Source organism: Choloepus didactylus, chromosome 1 (assembly GCF_015220235.1).
Source record: "Choloepus didactylus isolate mChoDid1 chromosome 1, mChoDid1.pri, whole genome shotgun sequence".
Taxonomy (NCBI): domain Eukaryota; kingdom Metazoa; phylum Chordata; class Mammalia; order Pilosa; family Megalonychidae; genus Choloepus; species Choloepus didactylus.
The window spans coordinates 122,433,979-122,458,471 of record NC_051307.1 but is presented as its reverse complement, the minus strand read 5'-3'; the positions used below and the strand labels follow the sequence as shown (position 1 = coordinate 122,458,471).

The window sequence follows — 24,493 nt, the reverse complement described above, 5'->3', positions numbered from 1 at the left end:
ACCTACACAAAGTCCAAGACGTCGTCTTGTGCCATTTTTCCCTCTCTTTCTACCTTTACCCTGTTATGCATCTTTTCTTTACCGACAGTAATCAGAGAACCACGGAGGAAGCTAGACAGCCACATGCACCTCATTCCTTTCTTTCTACACCTACTTCATACTATTAACAATAAACCATCCCACCTACCCTTTCAGAGCTTTCTTGAAAAATTAATGATGTAAATGAAGCCCTTCCTTGGAGCTCACAGATCAACTTTTGATCTGGATGCAGTCTTACAGCTAAGCACTGTCTGGGTATGAGTGTGCCAAGCTGGTTTTCATGCATGTAAAAAGAGTGAGGGTTCAAAATAGACCGAGCCATGAGGGGGCTTTCTGAGGAATTCTGCCCCCTCCTCTTCCAGGGATGCAGGTCTATGTGATCACTAATAATCCCTTTGTTCCTCCTGAGCCTCAGTTTCCCCTGGGAGCATGGCTATCTGGGTTTTCTCAGGAATTATCTAGAGGAGCAAGAGTGGCCTGATGGACATCTGAATACCTGACTCTGTAGGTTAGTGTAAAAATCAAGTGCAGATGTATGAGACCCACAGATCGAGTCCTATGAGAACAAGTCCTTAAAAAACCAGTTTATTGACACAACATCTACAGAGAGGGTCACTCCAGCACATCTGGGATGGTACTGAAGATGTTAAGCTATGTCATATGTTGAAAGCTGCTGGAACTGATGACTGGGCTAGAAACGGGGGTTTGGGGAAGGACATTGTCATTGCTATCAAACATTTCCAAGGCTGATGTGGAAGGCTGTTTTAATTTTTTTGGCATAACGTGAATTAATGCAGGGATATCACAAGGACTTAAATCAATATTGGAAAGAACATTCTAAGATCAGGAGTTGGTAAAAAATAGAATGCACTGCCTCATGCCCCTGGATGTACAAGGAGAGATAATATGTTAAGCAAAGGACTCTGTTTGAGGAACATTGTCAAAGGAATTCTTGCTTTAAGAGAAGAGAAGACTTAGAAGACTTTTGAGGTTCCTTATATTCCCTGATACCTACCATTCTATAAGATTGCCCATCAGAGAAAACAAGAGTGAAATGAAAATAATTTGATTTAAAAGTCATATGAAATAATTCTTTCTGCAAAACTATTTTGTTGTCTTTGTTGGTTTGGAATATCAAAGAAAGTGGATGGTGAAACAGGAAAAGTGAGGCTGGGTATAATAAATGGGATTTTGTAAAGACCTGAGAAAACGGAAGGCAGGTCTGTGTGACATCCATTCTGTGCTGTCACTGAAACACATCCCTGCCACCTACCTTGTGCTCTAAGTCCACCAAGGCTTGGCAAACTCCCTGGCTCTGGGGTTTATCCAGTATGAAATGCTCTCAATCTGAAATACAAGCATACCCCTCCCATTTCTTGAAAGTGTTGGAATGAGTCTGGGCACAAGGACTTCAACCACCAGTAGCATTTTGTGCTGCATTATAGGAATTGCAGCCTAACTTCCTCACCTTGGCAGGACACCCCTTCCTTCTCAGGCTCAGAGTGACAGAGCTCACTGAAGTCTGCAGTTTTGCCAGACCTCTTGCGGCATGGCAGGTAAATTACAACAAGAAGCCCCCCTGGGATCTACTGGGAAGCCAGGTTCCACGTATTCATGCAAATTGCACACCCTCTGCCAGCACCTCTGTGATTTATATGCCCATGCCACCCCAGACCGTGGCAGAGGCCTGTGGGCTGGCCCTGTCCTGCACAATGTGCATCCAGCTGGCCAGCCTGGCTCCCGGCTGTTTCATAACTTCTGTTTGGTTATTGAAATAATAGAGCAAAGGCCCAGCTAGAAAGCATTCAGTCTTTGTGTTGATGCTAACGACGACCAGGAATAAAGGGCTGCTCTGTCCCCTACCAGCCGGCTGCCACCTCATAGGGACACAAGAGGATGCCTATGGTTAGTGATCAAGTGAATTAAAGGCCTTTGCTCAGCAGCGCCAATGAATTAACACTCCAGGCCCTGAAATGGGGGACTTACTCTTGCTCACAGTGCTTTCTTCCAGCTGAGGACCTGGGAGTGTATTCCAGTGGGTGGGATTCTAGCACTGGAGAAAAGCCACCCTGATTTCCCCGTCTCCTGGTTCTGCCAAGTGAGATTCCTCAGGCTGCATTCAACTGCGAGCCCTCGCCCCGAGAAGAGATGACTCAGGGTAGCAACAGTAAGGCAGAAAATAGGAAACTAAGATTTTTTTTCCCCTTCTCAAACAACTCTTCTCTTGCACTTATCCAGGTATTTACTCAGTGTCAGGTGCTTTATATATATTAACTAATTAAATCCTTGAAACTATTACTACCCCAGTTTGTAAATGGGCAAAGTGAAGCACAGAGAAGTCACATATCTTGCCCCAAATCAGAAAGGCAGTAAGTGGCAGAGACAGGATTGGAACCCGGGCAGTCTGACTCTTCCTGTGCCCTAGACTGCCCTGTCACCCCTTCTCAGTGAAAGGGTGGCCCTGAAGTATTATGTCCCAGCTGCCCAGAGGCTTACTGGTAAGAGATCAGAAGAGCTCTACCTTTCCTTGGGTTTCATTTAGGTACTGGTAGGAGATGAGGTGAATCTGGGTTCACAGTTACGCAGTGCTGGGTATGACAATAAGAAATACCCCTATGAGAGGCCATCAGAAGACAGCCTTCTCCAGAGCAGGCCTCTGGGCCGCTTCCGGGAAGAGGAGACTCCCGGAGATGCAGCACGACCGGAAGGATGAGGAATGGGCTGCTACCTTCACAGCAGCCAGCCCGCCTAGCAGAACACACTGACAGGGAAGCTGCACTCCCAGAAAACAGCCCCAAAAGGGGGGTGGAAAATGCAGATTCTACAGCAAACAGGGAAGGCATATTTGAGAATTAAGGAAGGCAGTCAATGGACATGCTATCTACACAGAGAACCAGTAAAATAAAAAACAAGAGTAACAATGCTTCGAAATCAAAATAACAGTAAACCATTCACCCCAACAATCTTGATTCATTTTTGTGCCAGGCCTTGTACCAAGTCATCTATATCTGTATAAGATTTTATTTACTTCTCACAACAGTTCTTCAAAGTAAACATTATCATCCTCATTGTACATATAGGGAAACTGAGGTTCAGAGAGGTTAAGTAATTTGCCCAAGGCCACATATCTAGGATTAAACCTGAGTCTCCTCAGCTGTAAAGCTAGTGTACCTTTTTTCTACATTAACCTGCTAGTTGGCCATTTAAAAACTATCGTTAGACATTTTTTTCTCTTCATGACATAACTGAATTCCTACTAGATATATATTTTTATAGTTATATACAAGTTATATATAGCATATATTCTTTCCAACTCATGAATCAAAAGTTTACTTGTTGCTAAAAAGCAATGTCTATAACTTTTGGAAATTATTCTTCTGACAAAGGCACTCACTTCAAGAATAATAACAATTAATATTTATTGAGTGCTTGGTACGTGTTGGTGCTATTCCAAGATTCTCCACAAATTGACTCATTTAATCTTCACAACAGCCCTGTCAGTTAAGTACCACTGTTATTTCTACTTTTATATATGAGGATGCTGAGGCACAGGAAATTTAAATAATTTACTCAAGGTCACAAGTCTAACAAGGAAGAGCTGGGATTTGAAATGTGGCTGTGAGTAAACAGAATTTCCCCAAATACTCTGTCACTGGCAGGACCTTCGATATATTATCCTTCACGGTGACTCTTCAAGAGATAGGCAGACTTCCCCCACACCTGCCTTGTGTTTTCCTTTTTGATCTAAGAGCATCTGGGAGCAATTACTTGGGTTCCAAAGAATACCCTAACATCTGGTAGCTTCCTAGGCTTGGGCTCCAGCTCACACCCCTTCTGAGACTCACCTGTCTGCCCTAATTGCAGGTGAGTGCTCAGAGAGAGAATGTAGGCCAAAATGACAAGTGGATGAGTGTGTGATTATGGGTAACTTTTCTAAAAAGAAGCAGTGAGGCAGATCTCTTCAGCAATATATAAGCTGGATCTGACAAGTCCTTCAAAAGTGAACCCTGCCCAGCTCTTGGACATACATTTCCTGGTTAATACTGAGAATTACCCTGGTGGTGGGAATGAGCATTGCTATACGCCTCCCTGTAGAGCTGAGGAAATAGAGATGCAGGTGACCAGGAGAACTGCCCAGACATGGCACACGTGGACCTCAAATTCAAATCAGCTTCTTTTTGCTCCAAATCCAGCTCTTCTGACTTCCCAATGTAGCCTGCTTCCTTTCCCCCAAACTGAGAGGAAATGAATGTGTTTCTAGAGGGCACTACCAGAACGTGCCTTCTGAAAAGCTTTTTATCGCTGAAACAAAGGATGCTGTTATCTCACTGGACTTGTGGGCAGCCTTGTGCACAGTTCTCCTGTTTAACTCCACCTTCATGCTCCAACACTCCGTTTTCTTTGCTTCACAACACCACACTCTCCTGGCGTTCCTCCTGCCACTGTGGCCATACCTTACCCATTCTCTTTGTTGGCTTCTCCTCCACTTCTACTCAGAGTTCTCAGAACTTAGTCCCAGACTTGTCTCTTCTTAATGTATTCCTCCATTAATGCAAATCAGGAATTCCCATTTTTCTCCATCTTGACCCCTCTTCTATGGCTGCACCTACATAATCCTGCCGCATCCTCAACATCATCTCGTGGCCGCCTAACATACATCTCAAACTCACTGTTCTTAGCTTCCTCTTCCCAAAGCTGGTCCTACACCCAGATGCTTCAGTGTGATGTCAGGGAACCTTCCATGACTGCTCCTCTCCTTCACCTCTGATGTTTAATAAACCACTGCATCCTGTATGTCCTATAGGCTAACTATTTCTCAAATGCGTCTACTTTTCTCAATCCCCACTCACCATCATCCTTCTCTGGCCTGGACCAACTTGTCTCCCCATCCACTTCTGCTTCCTTCCAATTGCTTTCCCTGCAGCAGCCACAGTTTCATTTTAAAAATGCAGATCTGATCATCTTCCCATGGTTGAAACCATGACAATGGCTTCCCACTATTGTAGTCTTAGAATAAAATTCACAAGTCCTTAACTTGGCCCACAAAACCCAGCATGATGATCCCCTAGCGTATAACCTGATTGGTCTCTGGAACAATGCATATCTCTGAGACACCTGGAACTCAGAGCTAGAGCTCGGCAGATATGAATGTCAGTATTAGTGCATACAGCCACAGTCAAAAAAAAAAAAATTTGAAAAAGAGCCCAGACTTCAATTAGTGATATGAATGAAGCAGGTCTGGTTAAGACCAGGGCAAGCCAAGCCAAAGGGTAAAGGTTGAAACTGATTGTGTTTTAAAACTTCAACTTCCGTGTGAGACCAAGGGAAGAGATAACGATTTGGTACAGGATCTAAATTTTCTAAACGGTACAACTCTACAGTCAATTTGTTCAAGCAGCACAATTGCATGGAACTTTGAATAGGAAGTGAGATACGGTAGGTTAGTATAGGCTGGAGTGAAATAGTGACACATCCCAGAGTAATTGGGCAGATAATAAAAAATATATTTACAGCCTCCCCCTCCCCAGCCCCGAGGATCTGGGGGAAGGTGTGGATGTGTTGGACATCCTCACCTGGACTGGTGTTGATGTTGTCACAAACATTGGGACTGGCGGTTTGATATGCTGAGCCCTCGATCATAGGACTTGCCCTTATGAAGCTTGTTACCACAAAGGAGAGTCTAAACTTGCATGTAGTTGTGCCTAAGAGTCTCCCCCTGAGTACCTCGTTGTTGCTCAGATGTGGCCCTCTCTCTCTCTAACTGAGCCATCTCGACAGGTGAACTCGCTGCCCTCCCCACTACATGGGACCCGACTCCCAGGGGTGTAAATCTCCCTGGCAAGGCAGAATATGACTCCCGGGGATGAATGTGGACCCGGCATTGTGGGACTGAGAGTATCTCCTTGACCAAAAGGGGGATGCAAAATGAGATGAAATAGTTTCAGTGGCTGAGAGATTTCAAATGGAGTCGAGAGGTCACTCTGGTGGACATTCTTATGCACTATATAGATAACACCTCTTAGGTTTTAATGAACTGGAATAGCTAGAAGTAAATACCTGAAACTACCAAACTCCAACCCAGCAGTCTGGACTCCTGAAGACAATTATATAATAATATAGATTATAAGGGGTGACAGTGTGATTGTGAAGACCTTGTGGATCACACCCCCTTTATCTAGTGTATGGATGAGTAGAAAAATGGGGATAAAAACTAAAGGACAAATGGGGTGGGATGGGGGGATAATTTGGGTGTTCTTTTTTCACTTTTATTTTTTATTCTTGTTCTGATTCTTTCTGATGTAAGAAAAATGTTCAGAGAGAGATTGTGGTGATGAACACGTAACTATGTTATCATACTGTGGACAGTGGATTGTATACCATGGATGATTGTATGGTGTGTGAATGTATTTCAGCAAAACTGAATTTTAAAAACAAACAAACAAACAAAAAACCCAGCATGAGCGTGCCCTGGCTTACCTGCCTAGTCCCTGTGTGCCTCTCCCCTCCTCCAGCTGGACTCTGACCACCTGTTCTCCACGCCAGGCTAGGTTTGCACCCCCGTGGCATGCTCCCATAGCTCGCCGTTACTCTCCATCACAGAGGTCACAGTGTTAATGAATGGCTATTTGACGGATTATTTGCGCAATGCCAGTTTCCCTCATAGACTCCAGTCTCCACTAGGGCCGACTGTATCACCAGTGCAGCATGGTCCCTGCACAGAGGAGGTATTCACTAAATATTTGTCAACTGACTGCTTAGGGGAACAGGAAAAAGATTTTAATTTCACCTTATATTTTTTTAAGAAAAATAATTAAGCCCAATGTCTGTAAAAGCTCCAGTAATTCACAATAAAGTTAGAGGCTCACTACATCAAAAGTATGAGCATCAAAAGAAAAAATAGATAAATTGGACTCCAACAAAATTAAAAACTTTTGTGCCTCTGTGGATATTATCAAGAGAGTGACAAGACAACCCACATAATTGGGGAACTTTTTGTTTTTTCCATATATCTGATAAGGGTTTAAAACCCAGAATGTTTAAAGAACTCCTACAACTCGATAAGAAAAATGACTCAACAATTAAAAAATGGGCAAAAGACTTGAACAGACATTTCATCAAAGAAGATATATAAATGGCCAATAAGCACATGAAAAGCTGCTCGACATCATTAGCCACTGGGGACATGCAAATTAAAAACAGGAGACACTTCTTCACACCCACTAGAATATCTATCATTAAAACAAAACAAAACAAAACAAAACAGAAAATAAGTGTTGGTGGGGATACAGAGAAAGTAGAATGCTCATACATTGCTAGTGGGATTGTAAAACGGTGCAGCCATGGTAGAAAACATTTTGGCAGTTCCTCAGAAACTATCTTCTAAGTATATGCCCAAAAGAATCGAAAGCAGGGACTCAGACAGATATCTGTATAACAATGTTCAAAGTAACATTATTCATAAGAAGTTAGAGGCTTAAAGAGAATTCACATTTTTAGACTGTCAGGGTCTCATTTTATACATTAGTGTATGACTATTATTGATTAGTAAGATATGTGGTATTTCGTTTTTAAAAATGGTGATGGAACCAAGGCAGCATAATAACATTTTCTTTTTAGCTAGAGCTAGTTGTTTTTATAACTGGATAATGTTATGATGACCTTGAAGGGCACTAAAGGAAATCTTACGGGCTTGAAAAACCTAACACAATTCTCTGAAGAACAAAACTTAAAAACCAGGGAGCAGGTTGGAACTCCTGGGATCAGTTTGATTCATTGCTGTGACTTAAAAGAAACTCCCTATAAAATGAAAGTATAGAATGCTCTCTACAGGTTGGAAAAACTATATAAATCACTAGTATCATTTCAGCACTCTTGAGCAGAATCCAACCTCACCACATATCTCCTACCCAAGATCAGTCTGGGAGATTCAAGGACTCAGGGTCCACCTTTGTGGACTTCAACTCTGTGATACAGAATAAAACAAGTTGTACTTTGTTCAGGCTATATAGAAATTTTTACTGAACTGAATAAAAATGCAGGAGGCCCTCTGTTTTGCTTTCCTGGCTGCTAAAACAAATAGCATACAAAGGGGTGGCTTAAACAACAGGAATTTATCAGCCCATGGTTTCCAGCTTAGAAGCCCAAAATTGAGGTGTCAGCAAGGCAATGTTTTTTTTCCCCAAAGACTGTGGTGTCCTGGGGCTGGCTGCCAGCGAACCTTGGTCCTTGCATTTTCTGTCACATGGCAATGCACAGGGCAAAGTCTTCTCCTTGCTACTTGGGTTCCTTTGACTTCCCAGCTTCTGGCTTCTCCCATGGTGTCTCTCTCTATGTCCAATTTCCTTTGCTTATAAGGACTTTGGCCATATTGGATTAGGGTTCACCCCCATTCAGTTTGGGCCACATCTTTACTAATAACATCTCCAAAGGTCCCGTTTACACCCAGGGGACCAGGGTTTGGGACCTGAACATGACTTCTGTGGAGAGCATGATTCAATCTCCAACACCCTCTCGGTACTTTTCTCACTATTACGGATTCATCCACCTTAGCGTTATCAAATTCCTGGAACTTAGTTATAAACTGTACTTTATCCGTGGTCAAAATCTGAGAGCCTTGTATCTAACCATTGAATTGGCCTAAAGCCATATCCTTTTCATAAAGAAGTTAAATGACTACCTTTAGTTTATAATCAAATTCCTTCTAAGAATATACAAACACTGCTTTAGAATCTTGCCAAATCTGCATGGTTTTCCAGAAATAACAAAGGCCATGCAGGCTTCATGAGAAACCTCTAGCAGGAAATGACATGCAAGATCATCAAGGAGCATGAAAGCACCAACCCACAGAAGCCCTGGGTTCCCAAATGCATGTCTGAGTGACCATTGTTGGGAAATGGGAATGTATTTCCCAGGTGCTGACAAAAGCCCATCTTTCCCACAATGAATAAATTAGCATGTCTAACTATGGTGCTTATTTCCACATGATGATGTATTCTAGGTTCCTATCTGGGATCCAGAAACACAGGGCCAGGACAGCCAACACAGAAGGGGATCCAGTAGGAGCAAGAAATGGGACAGGAGTTTCTGGTGGCAGAGACACGCATTACTTAGAGGTTTAGAATTTATAGCAGTCTGAGTCTTCAATATTTCTTTTTCTTCTCTATTGAGCTATAGTGACAAGATGAAGGATCAAAAGATAAAGCCGGTATAATGTATCAATGCCCTGCGGCCACGAAGGTTAGGAGCCAGGGCTTATTCTCACTGCATGAAGCAAAGGGCCCATATTATCGAGCTCACTGGCGTCTTCTGTGCAAGCTGGGACTCAGAGGCCATGCCCTTGTGAATGTCTTTGCCCCAAGGAGTCTGAACCTCTGGCTTACAACAGGCTTCAGAAAATGCCACAAGAGTCAAGGGAGGGCTCCACAGTAGCTCTTGCCGGGAGAATGTGAGACAGAACCCAGTGCAAAGATGAGCACCTATTGGTTGCTCTTGCTCACTCAGCAAACCTTGAATTTTCAGTGTAAAAGGCCACAGAAACTGAGGCCGGGTGAAGAGTATGGAGAAGCCATACTCTTCATATCACTGGGACATATGCAGTCTTAGCATTTGGCTTTTGGAGTCCGGTTCCCCTGGGCCTGAATCCTGGTTTCCTCTCAAGCTGTGTGATGTGCAGCAAGTTATTAACCTCTCTGAGACTCAGCTGCAATGTCTTAAGACAGGAGATAACAGCATTTCCTACCTCATGGGACTATTGTGAGGATTAAAGGAGATATCCCGTATAAAGGGCTGAAGAGAGTGCCTATCATATAGTCAGTGCTTCATAACTGCTAGAGATGATCATTATAGCACTTGATGAAAACATGTATAAAGTTCAAGTAAATCACACCAGGTAGGAGGGGAAGAAAATCTAAAAAATTCAAACGAAATAATACACCCTCCAAAAAGACTGGGCAGTAATTGAGGATCTAGGTCCAAGGGCCAAAATTTCTTATGTTAAAATTTAAAAATAAGAGGGAAGTTCCATGCATTCTTGAGTATTATAAATATTATAAGTGCTTTTATTTTTAGTATTGTTCTAAATGCTTTATGGGATGACAGTGAGGAGTTTCCAGAGTTTCATGATGTGTGCCTTTAATCTGAAACTAGATATAGTAAATCTCTAGGCAAGGAACCTCCTAACTAGACAGGGAAAAGTCCCATAGCCCAGGTTTCCAGGCCATAATGCTCCAATGCAGTGGAGGCCATGGGAAATGTGTTTAAAAAGAATGAACCCCAGGACAGGAAAGAAGCAGGAAAGGCAGGATTCCAGGGAGGGCCTGAAGGAGCACCTGTCTAGCAGCTGAGAGAGCTTTGACCAGAAGTCTGAAGGAGTCGACTTTGGATCACACAGCAGGGGCCCTCGGTCCTCGGGAGACCTGAGAGACTGAAGGAAACGGGGTAAAGTCCTGGGCTGGGGCCAGGTCTGGGTGGGCCAAAGGAGATAACCCCAGGGCACAGCTCAAGGACCTGTCTGAGAATTTCAATTTGCACCCAGGGAGACACAAGAGGTGGTGCAGGCACCTGCCATTTCTACCCTTTGTACTTTGCTTCCGAGGGCTGCCTGATTAATACAGGGGCCTCACTTTGCACTGACTTTGCCCCCTCCTTTGAAGATTTGTGCCCTTCAATGCTACAGTGCCTCTTTCTACTACAGTGTAATTTTTAGAACAGAAGACAGTGGGTGAACTTCAGATTCCTTACATGCTGAGCATTCTTCCCACTGACAATATCACACAATGAAGTATCTTAGATTGGAAAGTGCTGCTTGCAGAATCTAAAAGGAACGATTTTGACAACCACTGTTCCAGGCTCTGATTATATAGTTACATTTACTGTCTCAGAGCCTGCGTGAATGTTGGAGTCAGCGAGACCTGGGCATGAATCCAGGGCATGTCACTTACTTGTGACATGGGAACTATTGCTTTCCCGCCCTGAACCTGAGCTCCCTCTTCTGTCAAATGGTTATTTTATTCACTGTTCATGAGAGAGGTGCAAAGACATTACAATAGAAGATGAGACACTGGATTTAAGCAAAGCACCCTGTCCAGTGTTGGCACATGGAAGACACTCAACAATTAAAAGTGTTGCATATCGCTGTTGCTGGTCTGCATAATAATATTTCAGGGATATAATGAAGGTGATGTGATTTACTGCAAAGTGGAACTGAGGCCCTTACTGATTTAAACCAGGGAGGCTGGACCTTGGGCGTATTGTCTCAAAGTGATCTCCTCCTGATGTCTGCAATTCATCACCCTTAACTCTGCCATGTCTGCCTAACAATACATGTGGAAAACTGTAAACCCATTAACAAGGGGCAAGGTGGTTGTGAGGGTCTGAAGCTGTATGCACCCCAGAAAAGATAATGTTCAGAAAAGATCAGCTAACCCATTCCTGTGGGTGGAGACCTATTGTGGGTGGGACCTTTGGATTAGGTTGTTTTAGTTGATGCACATTCCAGGTGAGTTTTAATCCTCTTACTGGAGTCCTTTATAAGAGGATAAAAGACAGAAAGAAGACACAGAGAAGCTGAGAGAGGACACACATAAAACAGAGAGGAAGACACTGAAGCCAGAAGCTGAAGTAACAAAACCCAGGAGAGAAGGGAGAGATCAGCAGATGCCAGCCATGTGCCTCGCCAAGTGTCAGAGGAGTCTAGATGTCATCTGACGATACCTTGATTTGGACATTCTCACACTTCAGAACTGTAAACTTGTACATTAATAAATCCCCATTGTAAAAGCCACACAACCCTTTTCTGGAATATTGCATTTCATCAGCTTTAGCAAACAAAAACAGTGGTGTTTGGGTGAACTGTATAATTACTGCCCCATCTTGTGCAGTTAGTGAACCTTTCTTCTGCCTTCCAACTTCCCCAGTAGCTACGCTCTCTTAGCTTCCTAATTGTCTAGAGGCTTTGATTTATCTGGCAGAGGAAAGAGGCTTGAGAGATCTGGTAAAAGTTCTGGGAAGAAGGCTTTAGTAAGTGTCTATAAGAATCAGACAAGGGCGAGAGCCTTGCCCAAGACAAGCCATGCAGAAAAGTGTGGCTGCTTATGGTTTCCTAAACAGATTACAGCGATGTCTGCTGGTGATGGCAGGTCTTGCCCACAAGCTGGCGGACAGGCCCTGGGTGCTAAAGCGGCACGTGTGGAAGGACTCGAATGCTTTTACCAGTGTTCAGAGGAGTAATAAGGTAATAGCAGGCAGGCATTGCTTCCCTTCTTGGTATTTCACTTGTCTGCCTATTTGCTGTGGTCTAGTTAACGCCTTTACTTTGACTCTCATTAACTGACTCACTCATTCATTCATATATTAATTCATTCATTCCAATAATGTTTATTAGTGTGACCTACTATGTGCTACACACTGGAGATACATCACTGAATAGAAGAGATAAAATCCCCTTTCCTCATAGAGCTTACATTTAGTCATATAAAAACACATATACAGTATGTTTGAAGGTGATAAGAGGTATGCCAAAAAAAAAAAAACCCGGAACGGGGCATAGGGCATTCTACAATGAGGGAGGGGGTACAATTTAAGTAAGGTGGTCAAGGAAGGCCTCACTGAGAAAGTGACATTTAAATAAGACTTGAAGGTGCTGAGAACTTGACATGCTACCCCGAAGTGGCCACCCGACCTTATGAAGTGAGGGAAGTCCTTCGCTTGTGAGAACATTCAGGCCCCATCCTCCTTGCAGTCAAGGTGTGTGTCCTCCCAGCAGGCCGAGGCCTCCAAACACAAGGCTGGGATCTGGGCCATGGCAGACACCCAGGGAGTGACCACAGCCCAGGGACACAGGGTGCAGGGGTGGCCTGAGCGGGTCCTTACCTCCTCCAGCCGCCTGCGCTGCTCCTTCTGCTCCTCGATGCGCTTCTGGCGCTCGGCCAGCAGCTGCCGCTTGTGCTCCTCGTTCTCCCGCTGCTGCTGCTCCAGCTGCTGCCTCCGCAGGGCCTCGGAGCGCTCCTTGTTGGCCAGCTGCAGCCTCAGGAAGTCCCGCCGCAGCGTGGACTCCCCTGGCAGGTTCAGAATGGAGCTGTGGGCAGGAGAGAGGGATGAGGATCCCACAGGGGGTGAGGGGTGTCACTACCCTGAGGCCTAGCAGAAGGGGCCGCAGAGCAGATGGTTCCACCAAACATGTGGGAAGAGCCACCCGCTCAAGCACAGGCTCTTAGATCCCTCCTCAGTTAAATCATCCATCCCCCAAAGAAACAGAGTCAAGGAAAGAGACTGGCACTCAGTATGACCATCTGCGTACATGCACTCCCGTCCCCATCCAGAGCGACGCCACATTCCTAGTCATCAGTCCTCCCCAAGGCTGTTTCCCACACCCTCCATCACCCTCAAACAGGGCAATGACCTACTTCCAAAGGCTGTAGCGAGTATACAAACCCTGAGCCCCAAACCGATTTATTTTCACATTTAAGAAAGGTATGGACAAAGCCAGCAGATAAAAATGTTCAGTTGTGAACAATAAGGGAGTCAGTTGCACTTAGATTAGTACGTGACTTTCCAGAGTACACATAACTTTCACCCACATTATCTCCTTGACTTCTCACTCCAAACTCAGGAGGCCAAAATTACACTGCTTGGGTAAAGGCATGATGAGCCAGAGAGGGAAAAAGCCCCGGGCAAGGCTGACACAGGGCCAGGTCTGAACCCATGTATACTAACTCGGAGGGGTAGAGGACTTGTCTCACTGCATCACAGTTAAAGAGAAGTTCAGTGGTTTAGCTCAGGCCCCAGAGGGTGCAGCTAGCACTTCAACCCAGCCCGCTGATTCCTAGATTCCATTTAAGCACCATGGACCTCAGTCCTCATCTGTAAAATGGTGGTTTGTGCGTCTGCAAGTGTGTGGGAAAAGACGCAGGGCTATAGAACACTGAACACAGTCTTCACCCGCCACACAGGTGGTCTAGGGCTGCCTTACTCAGATCTAAACTGCCTGTGAACAACTCAGAGTTTCGAACTCCTTGGCTCTTATCTGTCCATTCAAAGAAAGCCCTTTCAGTCTTTCTGATAGCTTCTGTAAACACATTAAACAAATAATCACTAAGCACCTATTATATGGGAGGCACTGTAAGAGGTGCTAGGGAATCAGCACTGACTAAATAAATTCTCTCTCTGGAGCTACCCTCTTCTGGGGAAGAAAGATGAATAATTAGACATACAGACAAATGATTACAAACAATGTAATCTCGTATTTGTAGGCTCCATGGAAGACAAAGGAGGGTAAGAGTTTAAGGATGACTTAGTGGCAGGGCTCTGGGGTGAAGGGAAGATAAGGGAAGGGACAGTTGAGCTGAGACACAAATGGTGACAAGTCAGTAATATGAAGTTGTGAGCAGAAGGTTCCAGGCGGAAGGAAAAGCAAGTTTAGAGCCCTGTGTGAGAACAGGAGTGGCCTCTTCTGGGAACTGAAAAGCAGTCCCTCTCCCCAGAGCACAGTGACTCAGGGGGAGTGGTAAAAAGGAGGGCAGAGAGACAGGCACATCTGGGGAAGCAGTGGACGCCATGGGAAGGTTTTAAGCAGGAGAGTAACATGAGCGGATGTGTTATGTCAGGATATGAGGATAAGCAGGGCCACCAGTTGGGCCAGGACTGCAGTGGCTCTGGGGAAAGACGTGGAGACTATCCAAGGCAGAAGCAGTTGGGATGGAGGCTGGGAGAGGTATCTGGAGGCAGAGTTGGTAGAAGCTGTTGATGGGTCTGATGTGGGGAGAGAGAGATGACCTGTGGGTTTTGTCTTGGGCAGCTGGGTGATGGTGGTGGCGAGAACTGCAATGGGAATGCTGGGGAGAGAGCAGGTTTGGCAGCGGCTGACAAGGGGACCAAGGTTTTATTTTGGATAAGGATTAGGGTGCTGTGTAAGATACCACCATAAAATGATCCAGGGCCTAAAGGCATCAATCATGATGTTCCAGAGACAATACTTGGATTCTACTAACAAGCCTCCTCTAAGATATATGACCTCTGTGTATAACTCGAAAACAAACCCCAGATGATAGTGCCTATCGATTCCAGAGTCCACATGCTCTGAGCAAAGGTGGCACGGCTTGGTGAATCCAGGCTCACATGCACATGAGGATGTTCCATTAATATTGATGCCGAACCAATGTCAGGAGACTGAGCTGCATTTCTGACTCAATCATTAACTCAGTGTGTGACCTTGCTGCCACTCTCAGGCTGTCACCTAATTTCTAAATGATACAACCACTGTCGCTTTCTACTTTCAGGAATTCATCAAGATTAATTAGATGCATTCATAAAAACAGGACTTGGAGTATAATCTTCGATATGATATAATGACATGCCATAATTAGGTAAGTGTTAAGGCATGCCTAGGTTGCCCAGTTCAGTCCGTTAAGTGACTCCTAGCAGGCAGACTAGCAAATGTTACAAAAGTTGGGCTTTTCTGGTGCTGTGGAGAGTGATCAGAAGAGCTGCCACCACTGGGTATGCTTCCAGAAAAGAATGCACAGTGTACTCTTTTAAATAGATCATTTGCCTTACACACATGTTCATTTTCTCTGCCACCAGTTAGTTGACAGTTATCATCTTTATGCAGCTAAGCTGAGGGTAGCCAACATGTTAAGTATTAGATGGAAGGAAAAAATTCTCCTTCAGTCTTGGACCTTGGGAAATCCTGTGGTAGGTGAAAAGAGAAAAACTGGATGGCCCTGTAAGCTCATTCATGTTCTCTTCCTGTAGCTTAGCAAGAATCCAGCTCTGTAGGTCTGAGTTAGCTCAACTAAGGAACACAAAGCCTCTAGCTCATTCCAGCAGTAACGACATTGAACTCTCATAGTTAAGCCGGCCCCTTCCCTTGCCATTGCTGCTAGAATGAGCTAGAGGCCTCAGTGATGCAGGAACTGGTCCTTCTCCAGGAGCCCTCGAGTTACCACCCCTTGAGTGGCTACAAGAGGGGGACCCAAATACCTGTAACCCTCTTGCCTGAGAGCTTTCCCCAATAAATTTGAGTTTTCATTTGCAGTGCAAAGCACATGGTGTGCATAACTATGCCTCTTGGCTTGCCAAGCCAAGAACACTGTTGCCACCAGCTGAATTCTCTCATGAAAGAGAAATCCTGGCACATCAGCCTTAATTATTTATAAATACAGACCAAAAGAAAGTCAGAATCAAAGTCAAGTGAAATTCAAAATTGAGGGATGATGGCACCTGCTTCTGAGGTCCAACATGTGACAACAGGAATGGCACGAAAGTTTCCACTTAGGGTTTATCTCTAAAGTGTAACTTGATTTCCTGGAAATCAGTTCCTCCTGGATTTGGCCGTGGTGAAAACACCAAAGCGTGAGACAAGGTCAGTGCTGCCTGAATAGGCTTCTCAAACATATGAAGCAATGGGCTGCATAACTCAAGTCCTAAAATATCTCCTCGGTCTCCAGAAAGTTGCAGTTTTAAGTACTTTAGTCCTGCTTTACCCAGATAATTGCCTCCTATCCATTCTATATGTTATAAATGTGAGGGAACAAAGAGGCCTTAGAATATAAACCATAAATCTTGGGCCCAAGGTAAAGAAAATGCTGATTTCCTTGGTTTTGGAAGAGTCTACCTACAAGAAAATTTTCAAATTAAGGAGTATGCTCATGAGTCATAAATTAAATAAGACCACCCTGGTGGATTCTTAAAAAATGAACCTATTGATCAAATGGAAGGTAACAGTGAATTTCACACAAGCACCAATTTGCAATGGGAAAAGTAGAAGGCTCGGCTGGGGCCATCATACCTGGGCTCTCCTGAGTCATTGTCCTCCTCTTCTTCCTCGCTTCCACTGTATTCATACTCGGTCTCATCTAAAGGGAGACTCAGAGCGTTAGCACACAAACAGATGCTGCCATGAGGAAAGCCCAGCCCTCGCGTTTTATACGCAATTGAATCGTAGTGAATGCTGAGCTGAGGCAAGGCTCCAGGCCTTCTGACTTGTGGTCCAACAGCAGAGACAGGGGTGGGTCGTTCCCACAAGCGGGATTGACCACATTCAAGACCCTCCCGGCTGACTCCTCCAGGTGATCTTCCCTAACGCCTAACCCTACATGAGAGAAAAGACAGGAACTGAAAAACAGCCTTTCGGTTTGTGTTAAATCCCATTATAGGGCCACCCAAATCAACCTTTTACTCACCCGTGTTAGCCTATTGATTGCATTAATCTCTTTTTGAGGGTTTATACAGGTTTTATTATTCAAAACAAGCCTCATTTCAAAGTTCAGGTGCTTTAAAGAAGGTTCTACCATTAACCCTTCCACATCATGACTTTCCCTATTGCAGTTTTGATATATTGTGGGTCGGCATAAGAAAATAAATGGGAAATTTTTGGTAGTTTTGCGGAAGCTGCAGATGACACATTAAGGCTAGAAATGTAGAGATATCTTTAAAAGTCCATTAACTTATAAATGCATAAAATGTATGTACTCATGTCTAATGTTACCCGTACAGTATGTATTTTACTGTTTAATAGCATAAATGAACAGCTACACAGTGATATGAAAGGACAGCCAAAAAACTGGTACAAAGGGAGGGCCAAAAAATTTTATGTGGATTTTCCAGATAGCAGGGGTGCTCTAACCCCTGCAATGTGGAAGGGATAACTGTATTCTGTTACTTTGACACAGTGCACAATCAGTAAACTGTTCATTCCAATGAGGTACTCCATTCAAATGAAAGCAAAATGCCCAAGTATTTTATGTTAATCACTCTACTTGAAGGCCTTCATTTTGGGAGAACAGAAAAGTATTTTCATATCCACTCTCTCCATTTCCTAAAGGCTTCCATGGGTTTTGGCAAATGTACATTTCCTTACGACTAAGTTTTGGAGTTACTCCAGGTATGTCAGCAGAGTCATCATCAGTCCATCCCCTACCCACCCCTGATTTCTACCTTTCTACAATGCTGTAGACAACAGTGCACTGCAGTATGCATCAGCAGAGGGGCAAAGGGTTCCAGCGCATCTGCTGGCTTCTTACAAGTGGGTGGAGCCTTGAACCAAGTGGGTGCACTCCAAATATGTGTTCAGTCTCCTGCGTTTAAGACTTGCAGGACTGAAGCAGAAAAACACTAGTGACTTCAGGAATATGATAGTTATCAAAGTCTGAATAGTTCCTTGAAGATGTTTTCCAGACTTTCTTCACTTTGCCTTCCTAGCATGAGCTATAAAAAAACGTCATGGCCATATTGGGCAAAGCTGAATATCTCCACACCATCTGTCAGAGGGCTTACCCAAAGACCAAATTCCAGGAGTCTCTAGGGTAAAGATAAATCATTGTTATCCCTATAACAGAGAAGGCATTTCCAGCTTTCTCCTTTTTTAAGAACTTCAGGATTGTCCCTTGCATGAATCTGTAAGTTTTGTGTGTTGTCACTGACTCTAAGGGAACCCTTTGTTGCAGAAACAGGAACCAGTTCTAGGGGTTTCACTGTCAAGTCATAGAAAAATGCTTCACAGTAGCCCAAGAGCTATCTAGTATATTCCTCACTGATCATTCTGGTGTTCCCTAGCAATCCAAAGTACTGTATATAAATATTGCATTTCTCTGGAGAGGGTGTCCTTCTGTTGGGATCATTGAAAAACTAACTGTTCAATGTCCTTGGCGGGGGTGGGGAGGTGTCCTGGGATGGGAGGTGATCCAATCTGACTGCGAATACCAAGTAGTAGTTTCAAAGAGATCACTGTCTGCCTGGAAGGCTCTGTCCATCAAACTTCGTTTCCAGCATCTCAGTTCTCCTACTGCCCCAGAAGCGCTGAGGTCTTCCAGCTGAGAGCTGTTTTTTGGTGTCTGCTCAGAGTGCCCTGTGGTTTGCATAATGACAGGCCTCTTCCACTCACACCTTGTTCCCTTGTAGAGCTTGCATCCGTCCCTTTGAATGGGTCAAACAGCTGTTCCACCAGGACGCTTCAGGGAGGACGGCTCCCACTGGATTTTTACCATGCAAGGACAGGCCTGTCTGGGTCTGGCTGCAGAAGTAGGGGGCCTTCACCCTCATATGAACGAGGCAGTGTGGAAGGTCAGAGGCCTCTGCCAGCCTCCCAGGTCTGCCCTGGGAGAAGATGGGCAGGGGAAGGTAAAACAAGGCCCCCTTGGAGGGCAGAAAATCCACAAAAAGTGCTGAAGTGCTAAAACCGGAACATTCCAGGCAACTGGGATGCACTGGTCACCCTAACTTGTTGCCTGTAACAACTTACTCCTTGGGCTAAACCTGTGCAGGAGCACCCAGTCCCTAGTTAGGGGTGACTGGGGGCTCCCCCCATCCATACAACTCTTGCTTCATTTTTTCTCCCCAGGGAAAGAGGACTGAAAGGCCAGGAGGCACCTCTGACACGCTGCCTTCTCCACTTCCTTTGTGGCCATCCCACATCCTCATCCCATACTACTGACTGCCTCCTGCCTCTACAAAAGAGCTGTCCAGCCCAGGCTGCCCCTGCAGGGCTGAGATGCCTCCAAGCCAAGACCCTCACCCCAGCAGGCTCAAAGCCGCCCGCCCGCCTCTGGAGGTGGTCCCTGTGCACATGCCTAATCATTTTTTGATGCCTAATTATTTTTAAAGTAGAAGTTTTATTAGACTTGCATGGATTCATCAATTGCTTTTAGGTATCTTGATAAACACCAGAAAGAAACTTCTGATAATATGTGCTATTAAAAATGTATAGTTAAAATGTGTTTTGATTGACTCACTGGGGACATTCACTCAATTCAGCAAAATATTACAAGCATCTGGTTAAGTGAGTTAACATGCAAGAAACGAGTAAGAGGTGAGTCTCTGTTTCAGAGGAGATCAGAATCTAATGGGCGAGATGGACAAGTAAATAATCAAAGCCTCCCATGATTATGAAGAAAGGGAACTAGTATTTACTAGGTCTCCCATGCCAGTCACCATGCTAGATACTTTACCTCTGTTCTCTCATTTATTTCTCACAACAATCCTCCATGATAAGGCCCACTTTTTTAAAGTGAGGATACTGAGATTATAAGATCAATGTCATCTCATGAATAAAAGATCAATCTGAGATTTGGATTGAGAATTCAACCTAGAACTTTTCAGATTTTAAAAGCAGTGTTCTTTCCAACATACTATATGCTAAATAGAAGAGCATAGAAAGAGATATGAGATAGCAAAGGAGCAGCTAATTCCACCAGTCATAACAAAGAAGGGGCCTGTGAAGGCTTTGGTGAGGCAATGAGTTGGCCTTGGAGGGGACATAGCCCTTCTCCAGGGAGATGGCAGCTGGAAGTGGTGTGAGCAGGGCATTCCAAGCAATGAGCCCACGTGTGTAAGGCTGGCAGTGTTACAGTGCATGCCACTTTCAGGAATCAATGAGTCAGGACTGGCTAGGTGTTCGAGTGTAGGAAAGGAGGAAAAATGGATGGTGTGAGAAAGGCTGGCAGGTACAATATGGCTTCTAGAGACATATACATGCTGTTCTGAGTACTTTTATGTAGATAATGGGGAGTATGTGGTGGAGCTTTTAAGCGAGGAAGGGTGTCATGTTAGTGTTATCCCTTCATAGCTGTGGGTTAGTAAGTAATTACAGCTTGGAGACATTTGCGCCCCCCTAAAAAACAAACAAAAAAACACCTGAAACTGCAATTTGGTTACATTGCCACCAGAGGCAGCAGTCACACGGTCAAAACTATTCAATTTGATCACAAACTTAAAAACATTTTTCCTTCCTTACTATTTAGCCACTAAAGAGATAATGAAAGACAGTCAAAAGCTTGACAATTTCAAGTGAAATTTTTTTTTTAAATCACAAATTAGGTTCTGATATTTAGGTCTGTAGGAAGCTTTCTGGCTACTTATTTTTAAATTGTTATTTCACCAAAATGTAAAGAACTTGCATAAAGTGTTTTAATGTTCCACACTGAAAGGTTAATATTCCAAACTTCCCTGAAATGAATAAACAGAGATTTCAAAGTAAAATGCAAAAAGTGTATCTAATAAAGGAAAATGCAGCTAGGTAAAGATGCATGCAATTAATACAATTACTTCTACTCTCTAGAGTAAAACCTTCATTTGTCAGGCTCCTCAATTTTATTACTTCTCCAGAATCTGGTTTGCTTGATTTTATATTACCGGGCTGCTTTAGCATGTAGCAACATATCTTAAGCCCCAAAAAATAACATCAGGTTACAAAAATAAAAAAAACTCAGAGCAATGCAAAGTGAAATTGAAAAGTTGGTTATTGAGAGACCTACTAAGAGTGAAGAAGTATTAAAGGGAGCAAATTAAGTCATTTAACCAAACTGAGCAAATGGAATGACGTATAATTTGATTAAATACTCTTCTTTGGGAAGCAGACAAAAATGAGACTAGAACTGTGCTTTCAGTGTCCCTAAGCCCGGGCAGGATTAGGTTCCTTAAATTACCAGTAACTCTTGAATATACCTATCAAGAATCTTACTCTTCTACTCCACAGCCTTCTATTCCACAGAAAACAAACATATCAAAAATAGTCTATTTTCAAGGCATTGTGATTACTGAGTCATATTCTAGAGTTTGTTCCCCCAAAATGTGAAAAAATCCCAAGATACAAGCTTTACCCATTTTTACTCACAGGTCAGAGTGAGAGGGGTATATGATTTCTCAGAAAGCACACCTGAGTAGTTCCCAGAATTACAGGGCAATAAAAAATGTCCAATTAACAATAGCTAATATTTATTGCCAGGCATTGTGTTAAACATTTTACATGCACTACCTCATTTAATCTTTACAACAATCCTGGGCAACAGATGTTATTATTATACTCCACCCTACTCCCCATTTTAAACATGAGGAAACGGGTGACGTTTGAGTAGCTGATAAGTGTAGACCTAGGATTTGAACCCAGGTAGTATGAAAACAGAGTCTGAGAATGTAATTCCTATTCTAGATATTCACAGAGCAATAAATTGCTGTTTCAGAGAAGTCTGTATTTAATGGTTGCATGCCTGATAAAGTTCCCTAAAATATTCACTCTAAAATTTTCACTTCATAGAGTGGCCGAGACAACCATTAATAAAAAGCATTTGAAAAGCCAGTCCTGAAACTTTTTGACCTTGACTTACTAGTTTCTCCTTCATGCCTAGTTCCTTCAGCTTGGGCTGGCTTCCCAGCTCCTTGGGTTCTGCTTGATTCTGCATCTCTCTCCAACGACTAATAACTGGAGATAGGCTTCTTTTTGGGTGAGCCTCACGACCTTCCTTTCCTGAGTCTAACTTGGTCACACACTTTCCTTAGAGTCCCCTAGCCTGGCTGCAAAAGAAGGAACTCATTCCTGGAAACCTCCCCCATGATTTCTCCTTCTACCTTATCCCTCCCGCTGTTGATTTGACTTCCCCAACCCGATCTCGACTCCCACACTGCTCAGCACCCCATTCCTAGCTCCCAACTGACACTTTGTCATACTATGGGTATTAACTACAGAGGCAAAGAAAAAGGGAACTACTGATAAAAGGAGAGAACACCGTGTCCTGCTGCTGCCCACCACCCTCCATGGTTCCCTCTTGACTGTGAAGAAAGGGAGAGAGGTGGAGAGGATGGAAGCCAGGAAAAGCACATTACCATGTACTTCCCATCCTTGGTCCCTGATCTTCCCCTATGTTCTCTGCTCCCCACACAATCAGTGTCCACCTTTCCACCCCCATACTGCTTTCTCACTTGCAACCCCCACAAGCTGCATCCTCCTGCTGCCCTCCTAGAGAATCCACATGCTGTTAGTCCTCTCCATTTCTCCCTCCCATACCTCAGCCTTGCCTACCTCCCCCCGACCCCAAGCCTCAATCAGTCATAAATCTGCTCCACACCAGGCAAGTTTTCACCATAATCAGGATGCAGTCAGGATTCTATTTAAGGAATTGTGAGCTTCTGTTCAGACAACTAGGGTATAGTCCCAGTAACCCCAAGTTTAGGCACATGCCTTTTCCAATGATGTAGTGAAAAGACAGGGTGGTATAGACCCATAAGCTAAGAGTTTCTACATCCATAAAATAAGAATTTGCATTAAATGACCTTATAGCTCAAAATTTGATGTCCCATATAGCAAGCCTGGCAACCTAATGATTTTTTTTACAACACTGTAACTATAAGAAAATTCATTCTGACTTCTAAATAACTGAATTAGAAATGAGCCTGATAGCACAAAAACTTAAATGTTGAAAACTGCCAGTACAGGAAAAAAATGTCAACTAGATGACTTTTTTTTGTTGTTGTTGTTGTCTATCTTCTGGAGATTTTTAGTTTTCTAAAAATGAATATTCATTTGAATTAAGAAAATCACTTGTCATATTAAAATGCTTCAGAGTATCACTCAACGCGATAGGGCCTGGAAGAGATGGTGTTTCTCGCAATTTTATTCTTTTTCATGAAAGACTCCATTTCAGCTGTCTCATTCCATTGATGCCACAGACTGTGATCTCAGGGACAGCCCCTCACACTAACGAACAATGCAGGCCCATCCGAAACCCACATGGTCACCCCTGAATACACGAAGAGCCCAGGACTCAATCCGTCTTTTGTTTCCCTTGCTGAAACACAAATGAGCTTCTGACCTTTCTCTCCTCGCTTCTTCTTTGTTCTGTCAATGTGGTCCTTGAGTTGAATGCGGACCTGTCGTTCGTTAGGTTGGTCTCGTATGAATGGATGCTTCATCAGTTGTTCAGTTGCTGGTCGCTGGCTATGATTCTTTACCAGGCAGCTCTCAATAAAAGACTGGAATTTTTTGGACCTGCCAATGAAAGAGATGAGCCCATAGATAAAATGACAATCTAAAGAAAGGTGTATACATATATTTTCGGTAATGTTGGAACTTAAAAAATATTAGGTCCAATCAGTCAACATAGAAATCAACCAGTCACAAAGTAGGTCTTGCACTCTAGTAGGCACAGTGGGGTTCAAAGGCATCACCACCACAATCGAAGCAGCACACGGCAGTCATACAAATGAACCAAGTGTTTTTGCGTAGCTCACATAGAAAACCAAAAGGAATCAGAGAAGGAAAGCACTACATGGGACTCCTATCTAGAAGGTTTATTGGACTGGGGGAACGAGAATTGGGCCCTAAAGAATTAGCAGAAAATCACTCTGGGAAAAGAACAGTTCAGGTAGGTGGGGAATCAATGAAAAACTAAAGTGGGGCTGAGCCACTTTATGTCAACGGACACTGAGGTGAGATGCCCAAATGAGGCAGAAAATGGAGCTGGGGAATAACAAAACTAAGGTTGGATGGGTAAGAGGGAGTGCATTTTGTAGAAAGGAGTAAGATTCTTAAAAGGCAAAATGAACTTTGATTACGCAAATTTTTTATTGGTAATGTCAGAATCCATGTTGAACTTTGCTTTCTAGCTAATAAGAACGTGTATGGTCACCCAAGGACTAGAAACTTAACTTTAGGGACTAAGTTCATGCTCAGTAGCCAATTTATCTT

The 24,493-nt window shown here is 43.8% G+C and overlaps 1 protein-coding gene and 1 pseudogene across 7 annotated transcripts in view; both read right to left on the bottom strand.

Annotated features, from left to right (window-relative positions):
• The window catches only part of TNIK (TRAF2 and NCK interacting kinase), a 433,418-nt gene that overhangs the window by 96,622 nt on the left and 312,303 nt on the right, over nucleotides 1–24,493 (bottom strand). For all 7 annotated transcript variants that reach the window (XM_037840750.1, XM_037840775.1, XM_037840728.1 and 4 more), the window contains 3 exons: nucleotides 23,619–23,794; nucleotides 16,826–16,892; nucleotides 12,910–13,114 (listed from right to left, as the gene is read on the bottom strand). In XM_037840750.1, coding sequence (XP_037696678.1) covers nucleotides 12,910–13,114; nucleotides 16,826–16,892; nucleotides 23,619–23,794 — 448 coding nt within the window. The remainder of the gene's footprint in view (nucleotides 1–12,909; nucleotides 13,115–16,825; nucleotides 16,893–23,618; nucleotides 23,795–24,493) is intronic.
• LOC119538061 lies at nucleotides 17,572–19,267 on the bottom strand (annotated as a pseudogene).